Consider the following 12,821-nt stretch of genomic DNA (forward strand, 5'->3'; position numbering starts at 1 on the left):
ACCAATTGAGGAAACAGAGCACTCAATTAATGCACAGAAATTCACCGCAGGAAGCCATTTTCAGCTTGTGCTAGCCCAAGTGAGAAGCCTTAGCATGGAGGTACTGTGACTCTTCACTGAAGTTAGAATGTGTGAAAAATTGAATAAGCTGGAGATAGAGAGGGAAATGAAAAAAAGACACGAATGGGAGGTAGATGGAAATGGAAAGTAGAAGGTTAGAACTCGAGTTTCAAGTGAGAGGGAGAGAAAAAATAATATCAGCTTATAATGACGCACTGACACAGAAGACTGCAGAACCCAAAGGGAGCTCTGATGGGGACAATTCTTGTCATGATCTAAAGGCCAGTAAAGAATTGTTTTACGTTTATACAAGCCCCACTGAAATTTGAGAAAAGAACCTGGAAGATTTTTCTGCGTATCATTTGAGAAACCAACAATGGTAAATGAATTGGCTGAAAAGAAAATGGCCATTGGCTGTGCAGAGCAACTTTACAAGTGAATCATGGGAAACATGTGCTTCACTGTCGGAGGAGATTGTAACTGAGGCTGAGAAAGAAAAGGCCAAAATGGATGCATCTGTGTCAGTCTCTGCACCATAGGGGCAAAGGTTTTGAAATGTAAAGGAACAATGTGGGCAAACTCATTTTGACTTTAAATAGGTTAAGCAAAGTAATTGTGACTGGTGCATACAAGTATTGAAACCACATATAAAGTTCTGAAAGAGGTCAACCTATGAGATCCTTTATGCACGCCTGGACTCTCAGCCGCACCGCACGCTGCCCTCGAAGCGGCTGCGGGGGGGAAGAGACTGTCACACACCTCCTTCTGGAATGTGCCTATGCAGAAGAAGTCTGGAGTGGAATGCAGTGGTGTTTGTCGAGGTTCGCCCCGAGCAGCGCCGTGACGCAGGACTCCGTGCTCTACGGCCTGTTCTCCCGGACGCACACTGAGACGAATATCAACTGTGCCTGGAGGATCATCAACTCGGTGAAGGACACTCTCTGGGTGGTCCAAAACCTGTTGATCTTCCAGCTGAAGGAGTTGACCCCGATTGAGTGTTGCAGACTGGCACATTCCAAGGTCCAGGTCTACATGTTGAGGGACGCGCTGAAGCGTGGGGCAGCTGCCGCCAAGGTGTGGTGGGGAAAGACCATCGTTTAACATCTGCCTGTCTAAAGAAGAACAGGGGGCCCATGCAATCGTTTGGGCTCTGCTGGCCCCTCAGCTCAATATATGGGCATATGAGTGAGAAATGTACAGACCTGTATATAACAATGATAATTTCTGATCTGTGTATGTAAATGTTGACATATGTATGGCATGACCAAATGTATAGACCATCAAATTATTTTATGATTATTTTACGAATAAAGTATATTTTTGAAATAAAAAAATTCAAAATATATTATCTCTTGTGATAAGAACCCACGTTGAAGACCAAATTGTTACAACAGCTAGACAAACATTAGTAATGGTCAATGATTACAAGCTGATCCTTAAAAACAAACCTTTTTTTCTGTTGCTCCCATAAACATGAGCAAAGTAGATGTTGAGAGAGTGAAAGTAAGTAGTCAGGGTAAAGGTTGGGAATGAGGATTTCTTCCTCAGATCACAAAGGGAAGTTCTAAGATGGAGATGAAAATCAAAGGACTGGAGTGGGGCGAGGGAGCATTGTGGCTCAGTGGTTAGCTCTGCTGCCTCACAGTGCCAGGGACCCAGGTTCAATTCCAGTCTTGAGTTGACTGTCACTGTAGAGTGTGCCCACTCTCCCTGTATCTGCATGGGTTTCCTCTCACAGTCCAAAGATATGCAGGTCAAGTAGATTGGCCAAGCTAAATTGTGTCTGGGGATATGTAGGCTAGGTGGATTAGCTATGGGAAATACAGAGTTACAGGGGTAGAGGGGTTGGGTCTGGGTGGGATGCTCTTCAGAGGTAGGTCCTGAGGGTCACTCGACCCAAAACATTAACTCTGGTTTCGCTCCACAGATGCTACCAGACCTGATGAGCTTTTCCAGCAATTTCTATTGTTGATTGCTGTTTGGTGCGTTGTTGCAGACTCAATGGGCGAAATAGCCTGTTTCTGCACTGTAAGGATTCTATGATTCTATGAAGTGTTTCCATGTAATGAAGACGGCCATTTTTGTTCAGAATGCTACAACTTGGAAAGGGATGCCAAATGGGACAATGGGCTTTTGTCGAAGGGAAGATAACATTTTATTAGCTAAACCATTTAGTGACAGAAACTAGTCAAATTCTTTAGCTGGAGAGGTATTTGCCTCCAGAATTCAATGAAAGGCGAGCATTAGTAAATGTGCTACGGATGCAGCGCATCCCAGTTCCATTGTACAAATTGCAGACGGAGTCTGACTTGTTGTCTGGACTAGTGGTAGTAGGAGTAGTTAAGAAATTACTTGCTAATGGAGTAGACCTATTCTTGGTTAATGACTTGGCCAGATAGAAGGTTCTATCTTCACCATAATGACATAAAACCTGAGGGAAATTAAGGATATGGAATGAGAACAAGTTCTGGGTATTTTTCCATCTTTTTGGGGTGACCAGAACAATATCTAAACAAAGTTCATCACCAGAGGTCATTGTAATATGATGGACAAAATGATCGTGTAGCTGAAACTTTTCTTCAAGACAAGGATAATTCAAATAAAATATTTGGCATGTCTTCAATAATTGAAGGTCTCGAAGCACATCTGGAGTTGAGCAGGCAAGTCACACTAAAACTGGGGCTGAAAGAGTTCCAGAATACTATCACATTAAAAAGAGAGCTTTGAAAACAAAGGGGAGACACAATCACAGATCCATGGAGGAGAATGGGCAGTAGTTCATGAGATAGTGATTTCCAGACATTGTGAGTAGCACATGAAATTTCTATGGCAGCACACATAAGAATACAGAAAACACTAGCATCAAGAAGCTGGAATTTTACCTGGCTAAGGCGTCATGAGGATGTGGTGCAATTCTGTATAACATGCCATGCCTGTCAAGTTGTTAGGGAAACCTCAACATATAATCAAACCAGTAACTTCCATTCCCAGTTTTTGAAGATCGGTTTAATAGATTACTGGTCAATTCAGAGGAAAACTCTAACCATGATAAAGAAATCACTGCTTTGGTTGAAGTGAGGGCTAAAAGTATTGAATCTGAAGCCTGACTCAATGTGGAACGCGTAACCCTGCTGTCATAAAAATTGTCTGTACAGTTACAAAAACATAGTTGGTGTCTTGTAATAGATTTATCTACTTCATCAGGTTTGAATTTGGATTGAGGTACTCAGGAAATAGTAATTTTAGCCAATGTGCAGGAGAACAAGGAAGTACAGTGAACATAGATCACTGAACATCATTTAGCAATTTGTTTGATAACATCATGTCCAGATCTTCCATAATCTGTTTTGGAAATGATAACATTGCCCAGTGAAGGCAAGGGTAAGGATATAGATGTAGCCCTTACACAATGAGAAGATGACAAAATGGTTCTTGAATGTGCCCTTATAAATATTTCTTTTGAATCCAATGAAGATTTGTCAAATGATAGTCAGGAAGTATCAACATTTCCCAGAGTGTTTGCTATCAACTTTGAAGTTGGGAAATTCCCTGGTGTCCCTAGTGAGGAAGGGAAAGTAGGAAATGCATTGAATTTGAGGTTCAGGAGATTAACGTTCATGCAGAACCATCAATCTTTTGGACTAGAACATGAAGCAATTGAGATTTAATATGTCACACTTCTTGCTGCACTGATATTCAGTTCGATGCACCAACAGATTTGATAGATTTGGATGAAAAAAAATGGCCAGGTAGTTGAAATGTTGCTGCTTCAGACACAATAGACATACAAAGCTTAGAATAACAGTTAGTTAATGGGCCTCTGAAAATAGATTTTTCCTCTGAAGTAATGGTGCAAATTAATAGACAATCCAGTGAAGTATTGTTATTTAATACAAATACTGATCAGCTACCGGAAGCAATCAGTTTCTGTTCCAATCTAAGGAAATGGACATCAGTGAAGCAGCTGTAATAAAACTAGGAACTGCAACTGGAAGTGGGGAAGCAGACCTGAAGACTGGTTGTGGGACCATGATTTTCCTTCGCGCCTTGATGATGACTTTATTGAAGCAGAATGCTTGAGTATTTACTTGAACTAGAATCTCAGGAAGAATCCAATGACTGATCCAAAAGTATTGACCTTAGAGTCAGGATAAGTCAATATAATTTTAGTCACTGACACAGAGGAATTCACTGTGAAACGAAATGAAGACGATTTTTTTTCTTCTGTTTCAAGTGAAGTCTTGAATATAAATATTGAGCATTATTACCTTAAATTAATTTTTATTTGGAGCGAAAGACTGCATGCACAGAGCTAACAGAACTTCCTGTTTTGGGGAAATAATTTTTGTGGAAGCTTCAAACTTGAAATGCAAAACTGTTTGGATGGATTCCAGTAATTCAACCATTCACTGTAATGATTGCTGGTAAAGGTAGACTGATTGCAAATGCCATGTTTTGCATTTAAATTGATAAAATAAGTTAGGGTTTTAAGAGATGTTCAACAATTCTATAAAAATTGTATATGAGAAGATTAAGGATGAATGGATGTAAGTCTTATTTTTGTTGTGTGGGTCAGATACTTTGTGACGAAACACATTTTTGAAATGGCATTTTATCCACTCTAAAGGTGAAGGCATCTTTTACTGTCTTTATTTTGAGATTGGGTTCTAAAAAGGAAAATACTGATCTAAACCATGGGTTGTTTGCAGTTTTAAAACTCATGTTACATACTGTGAGTTGTATACTATATTGTATTTTCCTGGTACACACTGTGAGTTGTATACTATGTTGTATTTTCCTGTTACATACTGTGAGTTGTATACTATGTTGCATTTTCCTGTTACACACTGTGAGTTGTATAACTGTGTTGTATTTTCCTGTTACATACTGAGTTGTGTACTATGTTGCATTTTCCTGTTACATACTGTGAGTTGTATACTATTTTGCATTTTTCTGTTACATACTGTGAGCTGTTTAACGGAATGAATTGTGTTTCATTTATCATTTGTTCAAGTTTTACAGGTTAAGGAGGTTTGGAGAATGGTGTGGCCATGATTGTAAGTTACATTAAAGCCTGGCGCAGGTTAGATGTCAGGACGTGATTCTTTTCCTGCTAAATAGTGAATCTGTGGAATTTCCGATTCATTGCATTCCTTCAAATGAGAGCTGGACTTGGTTCTGCCTGGGGCAGAGATCACCTTTTAAAATAAAAGGCAAATTATGCAGGAATTTCCCAGGCTGTCTTATTTACATAGATGAGTTGGACAGGAACCTCCTTCCAATTGTACCTGGGTTTTTGATTGGCATCTGTCACTGCTTTGGAATCACCTGGTTTTGGGTGACATGAGAAATATTTATATTTTTAGATATCAAATTTGTGTGAGATTAAGCTGAATGGACCACTGATTCTTTATCAGTCAAACATTGTTCAAATGTTCCCAACCCATGAGAGGGTGAAATACACAGACTAACCAATACCTCAACAAAAAAATTAAGTTACAATCCACATTGTAAACCACTTTTTCCCAGATCATTTTCTATTAATTTTTTTTAACTTTGTGTGTAATCCTTGCTATCCCAGAAAGGTTCCAGACTCTGATAAAGTTAAAGCTTAAGCTGTAATAAGACACAAAGGCAGATATTACTTTGACGAATGCAGAGGAAGGTCATAGTGAATTTGCCAGTATCTATGTAGATTGTATGTACTCACTTTGCGTCCTTCAGAACCTGGGGGTCCATTGAAGCCACTCTCACCCTACAACCACAAGAAGTTCATTTTAAAGCCAAAAGCAGCAGGAGTGGTCTAATTTTGAAGCAAGTATTTCCAATAGGACATTACATACCCTTAATCCTGGAAGGCCCATGATTCCCTCTTCTCCTTTCTCACCTTTTGGGCCAGGAGTTCCCTAAACAGAACAATAATTACAAATATAACTATTTCAATGGATGATCCAAATGCAACATAATCTTTGTATTCCACTTTGCAAATTTGAAAGGCAGTCTGTCGTTGGAAGTTTTCTGATCTGGAATCACATTTAACAATCTGAGCGACTGAATCCATCTTGGATTCTATGTAGTGAAACTCACTGGTTCCCCAGGGTCACCGAATTCGCCTTCATTTCCTGGTTCTCCTCTGTCACCCTGAGCAAAGAATGGAAAATAAGAAATCAAGAGTTAGAAAAATGAAGGGGGATCTCATCGAAACATATAAAACTTACAAAGGGAATAGACAAGATAGAATGTTTCCATTGAACCAAGGGAGGTTGGTGAGTGAAACTAGAACTAGGGAGTATAGCCTCAAAATAAGAGGGAGCAGATTTCAAAGTGAGTTGAGGAGAAACTTCTTCACGCAAAGGGTTGTGACTCTGTGGAATTCCTGCCAACTGAAGCAGTTGAGGCGACCTTGTTGAAATGCTTAAGGCAAAGATTAGACAGACTTTTGAACAGCAAAGGGATTGAGAGTTATGGTGAGAGGGTAGGGAAGTGGAGATGAGTTCACGAAATGATCAGCCATGACCTTATGAAATGGTGGAGCAGGCTCGATGGGCCAGATGGCCTACTCCTGCTCCTAGTTGTTCTGCTCTTAAAACTGAAATTAACCCAAAACAAACAGCAAAAAAATTATTTATCCATGAAGATACCAACATTTATGCATGATATCCATAATCTAGTTTATGTCTTGAGGTAGTCCACCACAGGGAGTCAGGCCCAACAGCAGTCTGGCTGAACTGGAGTTAATGGATGGGAATATTTGGAACCAATGCTCAGGTGTATTTCAGACCCAATTTGAAGTTAGCCATTCCATCTTATTCTCATTTTGCATTATACAATCCTATGTCAACATTTATAATGGATGTTAACTTGCTACACTGTATCTGGACCATTTTATCACCAGTAACGTTTCAGCACCTCTCCTGGCGTAAGTATTCAATCACAGGATGAAATAATTATGTAGGATGTGCTTCATTGTAAATGTAAACATATGATTTACAATTAAAATAAAGTAGAAAGTACGTGAAAATATTAATATATAAAAGTGACAGACTTGAACACCTTGACAAAGAGACAAAATATATAAACAGCATAGTCATATGAATTTATACTTATTCGTGAAATTTAAGCTAAACATACCAAACAACATATTTCAAGAAGCATATATCAATAAATAGGATCTGCGTTACAGTATTTTAAACTCTATTTTGAGCAACAATTGTGTTTTAATGTGATTACAAATTATCACTGCAGTAATTACACAGTACAAAGATTTAATTAGAAATGAAGAGATTTTGCCATAAGTATGAATTGAGAATTTGATTGTGGGAATTTTAATAAGATTAGATAATAGGCTTCACATAACATCCTATGTCTAATTTAGAGTTGTGCTGGAAAAGCACAGCATGTCAGGCAGCATCCGAGCAGCAGGGACCTCGACATTTCGGGCAAAAGCCCTTCATCAGGAAGAAATCTCATTCTGATGAAGGGCTTTTGCCCAAAACATTGATTTTCCTGCTCCTGGGATGCTGCCTGACCTGCTGTGCTTTTCCAGCACCACACTAATCTAGACTCTAATCTCCAGCATCTACAGTACCCACTTCTGCCTAGTTGAATCTATGTCTAATGTCAATTATGAAATAATCTTCATCCAAGTGAAGAATGCGAGACTTGGGAAAGCGAGTCAGCTAATTTCTGCATGATCACCATTGGTCACCCACAGTTTGGTTAAAATGCAATAGGATAAACAGTGAAGACCCCAGATTCTGTTCCGTTTCTGTGTCTCAGTTCCAATTTCAGAGATCAACATTTGGATTTGTCATCATGCTAACTTGTCAGTAAGGAAATGGGAGGTGAAGTTGGGAAGAAGTGATTCCCTGGCATTGGACCTATGTCAATCAAAACTATCCAGAACCTTACTGGACCAGTGATAACTCAGAGGTCCCATGAAGGGTCTAGAATGCAACACAGCCCTCATTTGAACTTTATGTTGGGAGATAAATATGACCAGGACACAGGGAGAACTTCCTAACTTTCAACCACTATCGCGTGAGGCAAGCATTTAAAATCTCATCTGAAAATTTTCACCTCTGCCAGTGAAGCACTCCCTCAACACTGCCCTCCAGTTGTGCATTACTTTCCTTTGTACTGAGCCAGTGACAGTGCAGTGCTGTCTCAGTACCACATCTGCAACTATACCCCCACTATACTGACCCTCCAACAGTGCAGTGCTGCCACGACATTGCACTGGACTCAAAGCTCAGTCAAATGCATGACTTTCTGCATCTGAATGAAGAGATGCTTCCCTGCTGGCGTTTAAGGTTCCTTCCAGCCTGACCCACATGCTATGGTAGGAGAGAGCTTTGTCTCACGTGGTTTGTTCGTGAACTGCTGCTACTGTCTGGTGGTGAGAGTTAATCAAACCTGGTTGCAATTTTACCTTTTCTCCCGTTTTATTCCCCAGTGCAGAAACTTGGCTGGTGTCCTCGATCCTGCTCCCAGGTAGACCAGGCGGACCGGGCTCACCCTGTGGGTCAACAATTCAAACAAACAGATAAGAAAAAGTGAAGGGACTTTAATCTGAGACTGTTACAGGAGCGCAGGCACTGGCATTCACACAGGGTCGTCTGAAACAGCTCCATACGAGTGACACAATAACATCAGATCCTTCATTCCTCTATTGCCATTATCATTTGCTTTTCAACTGCGGTGTTGGTGAAATGGAGACAGACAAATAGAGAGAGGGAAAGAGAGTATCAGAGATAAACAGCGGATGTATAAGGTTTGTGACCGTGAACAGCACTCCATCCAGATCGTCACTCTGCAATCTCAATGCTTCTGTCTGGGCATTTAATTTTTGTCATCAGTGCATGAGCTCTCCTTTCTCTCTAATGTAAGCTCTCCAACCTTCACTTTTCATTAATTCATGGGACATGTGTGCCGCTGGCTGCAAAGCTTTAGGGGTGATTTGCACAAGATTTACTTCTTTATAATCATTTGTGGGACGTGGACACCACTGTCTGTGCCAGCATTTCCTGCCATCCCCATTTGTTCTTCAAAAAGTCTTGCTGCGGTCCATTTGTTGTGAGCACACCCACAGCGCTGTTAGGGAGGGACTTCCAGGATTTCAAGCCAGCGAACAATGTCAAAGAGTTCTCCTCTTGCCCACTGTCTCTTCCAGGCTGCATGCTGCTCTCTTCCTCTCTCTCCCACCCTCTTAGTCTCTCCTACCACTCACTCATTATCTTCCTCCTTCAGTGCTTCCCTTTCACTCTCTCACTGCCTTGGCACTCAGTTGTTGCCTTCCTCCCCTTCCTTGCCACCTCTCTCCCCATCCCTTGTGATATCCCAACCCATTCCTCCGTTACTGCCTGTTAACCTTCCTGCGCTCCCTCTTTCCCTATCTCATACTTATCTTCAGCATCCTCAAAACCAACTGCTTTGATCCACTGGCAATTCATTTATGTAACTGTTCAGAGTCCAACAATTCTCAGCCAGTGAAACTTGTGATGTTTTACGATACAAAAAGAGTAAAGTTGCTGGATTTTCTGAACTCGTGGTTTCGCAACAGAAGCTTTGATCAAAAGGACCCACGATCAGATTAAGAACCAGAAAGGCAGCAGGTTGAGTCAGAAGCAGTGAGTTCCAAGCCCCACCTTGTGATTTATGGGCATTCCTTAAAGATTGACAACATCAAATGGGGCCCACAGTGCCTTTCAACAATAACACACTCTTCTACACAGAGAACTAATTCACCAACCTTTTCACCAGTTCGCCCCTGGAAACCGATTCCATCATTGCCCTGCAAAGCAACCAGTAATTATGTTAAAGATTGTCCAAGGAATTGCATTTCCATAGTTCTGTCACCATCTCGGGATGACCCAGAGTGTTTAACAGCTAAGTTTTGAATTGTACTCATCATTATAACATTGCAAGGTTTCACGAGCATCATCTCAGTAATACAGGCTGGGGGAGGGCAGGGAGCTGAGATTTTGGTTCCAGCACACTCGTGAGTTCCTAGTTTTTCCTTGAAAACTGATCACTTGCAGCCACCGGGGAAAGGATGCGAGGCACCACATGAAAGGCAGCATCCCTCACAGTGCAGGGCTCCCTTAGTTTCCCTGCTGACAATGAGGTACTCCCTCAGTATTGATCCTCCAACAGTGCAGCATTCTCACTGTACTCAATCCCTGACAGTACAGGATTCCCTCAGCACTGATCATTAGATTAGATTAGACTTATAGTATGGAAACAGGCCCTTCGGCCCAACATGTTCACACCAAGTCTTCAAAGAGTAACCCGCCCACACCCATTCCCCTATCCCGTATTTACCCCTGATGAATGCACCTAACACTACGAGCAATTCAGCATGGCCAATTCACCTGACCTGCACATCTTTGGATTGTGGGAAGAAATCAGAGCACCCAGAGGAAACCCACGCAGACACGGGGAGAATGTGCAAACTCCACACAGACAGTCGCCCGAGGCTGGAATCGAACCTGGGTCACTGGCAGCAGTGCTAACCACTGAGCCAATGTGCTGCCCTAAAATCATCTGGTAGTGCAGTCCTCCCTCAGTACTGCACAGGGAATATCAGCTCTGAGATGTGGTTAGCCATGGGAAGGCCACATGTACTGCCCATCTAGGTGCCCTGTGGTCATTCTCCTGAAGTTTTGTGGTAGAGGTTTGACTGGGTAGATCCTGGATAAGGACCTAGTAATGGACTGAATATTACAGCAAACTCTACTCGCGCCCTTGCCCTCACTCCTGCTCTTTGTCTATCTCTGCAAATCTCTCCTTATTAAATATTAATCCCATTTTTTTTTATAAATTGCTGAATCTACTTCCATTGTATCGAATCCATGTTTCAGATCATTGTATTGTGAGGTCCAACCACCTCCTTCTTCCCACATCTTTGAAATAATCACATTTTCGACTCAGAAAGTTAAAGCTCTTTTGTTAATTATAACTTGCCATGCTACTGGCTGGGAGATTACTTAGACCAGAGTCGTGTTTCACAAAAATCTGACCTCCCACTGCAGCCATGAATGCTGCTCCTGGAATACTTACACATCACCAGTTCCTGGTTAATTCACTCCTAGTTCTTTCATACAATGCAACACCATATCACCTATATACGAACTTAATGAATGAAAACAAAATGCATCCTCACGTCACCTCTAATCCTTTTTATTTTAAATCACTTCAATTTGGTTTCTAACCTTGTACTTCCAAAATAGTTTATATTTCAAATCCCTCTTAGTGGGCGGCACGGTGGCACAGTGGTTAGCACTGCTGCCTCACAGCGCTAGAGACCCGGGTTCAATTCCCGACTCAGGCGACTGACTGTATGGAGTTTGCACGTTCTCCCCGTGTCTGTGTGGGTTTCCTCCGGGTGCTCCAGTTTCCTCCCACAGTCCAAAGATGTGCAGGTCAGGTGGATTGGCCATGTTAAATTGTCCGTAGTGTTAGGTAAAGGGGTAAATGTAGGGTAATGGGTGGGTTGCGCTTTACCGGGTCGGTGTGGACTGGTTGGGCCGAAGGGCCTGTTTCCACACTGTAAGTAATCTAATCATTGCTTGGCTGAGGAACCTGGCAACAGGACGGGGCAGCCAATAAGACTCTATCCAACACTCTTTTTGAATTTGAAGATGTCTATTAAATCTCCTCACTCTCTTGTCTCAGGACATCAGTCTCGGCTTCTCTATTATCTCCATGTAATTACGGTCCCTCATTCCCGGGAGAATTGTAGTGAATCACCTCTGCGTGGCGTCCAGAATTGGGTACGAATACTCAGGCTGAAGCCTAACTGGAGATTTCTAATAAAGTTTAGTGTAAAATATTCTTTTATTTCATAGGACGAGGGTACCAGCATTTATTGCCCATCCCTAATTGGCCACAGGGTAGTTGAGAGTCAACCACATTGCTGTGGGTCTGGAGTCACATGTAGGTCAGACCAGGTAAGGACAGCAGTTTCTCTCCCTGAAGGACATTAGTGAGCCCAGTGGGTTTTTACAACAATCAACAATGGCCATCATTCGACCCTTAATACCAGATTTTTTATTATTGAATTCCAATTCCACCATCTGCTGTGGCGGGATTTGAACGTGGGTCCCCAGAACATTACTTGGGTCTCTGGATTGCCAGTCCAGCGATAATACCAGTCGGAAACTGCCTCCCCATTAGATGGGGCTCAATTTTCATTGTTTCCCTGAGCAGCCATCTGCACTGAATGCTGAATTCCTACCTTGGGTCCTGGAGGTCCTGGAGGTCCTGGACGACCCTGTTGGGGGAGAAGAGGTTTCAAACACATTGAGAACCGAAACTAAAACCAGGAACAAGTGAAAAACATATTCAATGAGATCCCACGGGAAGTCTGTTATTCCCAGATGGGATGAGTCTTAAGACCAATACTTACCACTGGGCCCATCGCTCCTGGGGGACCGTTGAGACCCATCTCTCCAGGGTTGCCAGGTAAGCCCTGCAAAAGTAACAAACTTGCATTTGTATAGCACCTTTCCGGATGATTCCAACTACCCTGTGAGGTCGGAAAGATGGCGGCCATTTTGAGTGGGAGCAGGGCCCCACAAACAGCGACGTGTAAGGATTCGTTGGTTAACAGGTAAATATTGGCCAGAACAATGGGGCAACCTCCTCTCCCCGGCATCGAAAGGGTCCCGTTGGATTTTGTTTTACATTGAGCTGAGGGGGCCCACAATCGAATGTCCCATTCAAAAGGCAGCATGACCGACAGTGTGGCACTCCCCAGT

General features: G+C 42.2%; 1 protein-coding gene across 2 annotated transcripts in view; it reads right to left on the bottom strand.

The window, feature by feature from the left end:
• Nucleotides 1-12,821, bottom strand: part of LOC132816367 (collagen alpha-6(IV) chain-like) — a 206,216-nt gene that overhangs the window by 79,974 nt on the left and 113,421 nt on the right. For both annotated transcript variants that reach the window (XM_060825834.1, XM_060825833.1), the window contains exons 10-16: nucleotides 12,470-12,532; nucleotides 12,299-12,334; nucleotides 9,812-9,853; nucleotides 8,492-8,578; nucleotides 6,148-6,201; nucleotides 5,904-5,966; nucleotides 5,771-5,815 (exon numbers count right to left, since the gene is read on the bottom strand). In XM_060825834.1, coding sequence (XP_060681817.1) covers nucleotides 5,771-5,815; nucleotides 5,904-5,966; nucleotides 6,148-6,201; nucleotides 8,492-8,578; nucleotides 9,812-9,853; nucleotides 12,299-12,334; nucleotides 12,470-12,532 — 390 coding nt within the window. The remainder of the gene's footprint in view (nucleotides 1-5,770; nucleotides 5,816-5,903; nucleotides 5,967-6,147; nucleotides 6,202-8,491; nucleotides 8,579-9,811; nucleotides 9,854-12,298; nucleotides 12,335-12,469; nucleotides 12,533-12,821) is intronic.

The sequence above is a fragment of the Hemiscyllium ocellatum genome, chromosome 6 (genome assembly GCF_020745735.1).
Source record: "Hemiscyllium ocellatum isolate sHemOce1 chromosome 6, sHemOce1.pat.X.cur, whole genome shotgun sequence".
In the NCBI taxonomy this organism is placed as follows: domain Eukaryota; kingdom Metazoa; phylum Chordata; class Chondrichthyes; order Orectolobiformes; family Hemiscylliidae; genus Hemiscyllium; species Hemiscyllium ocellatum.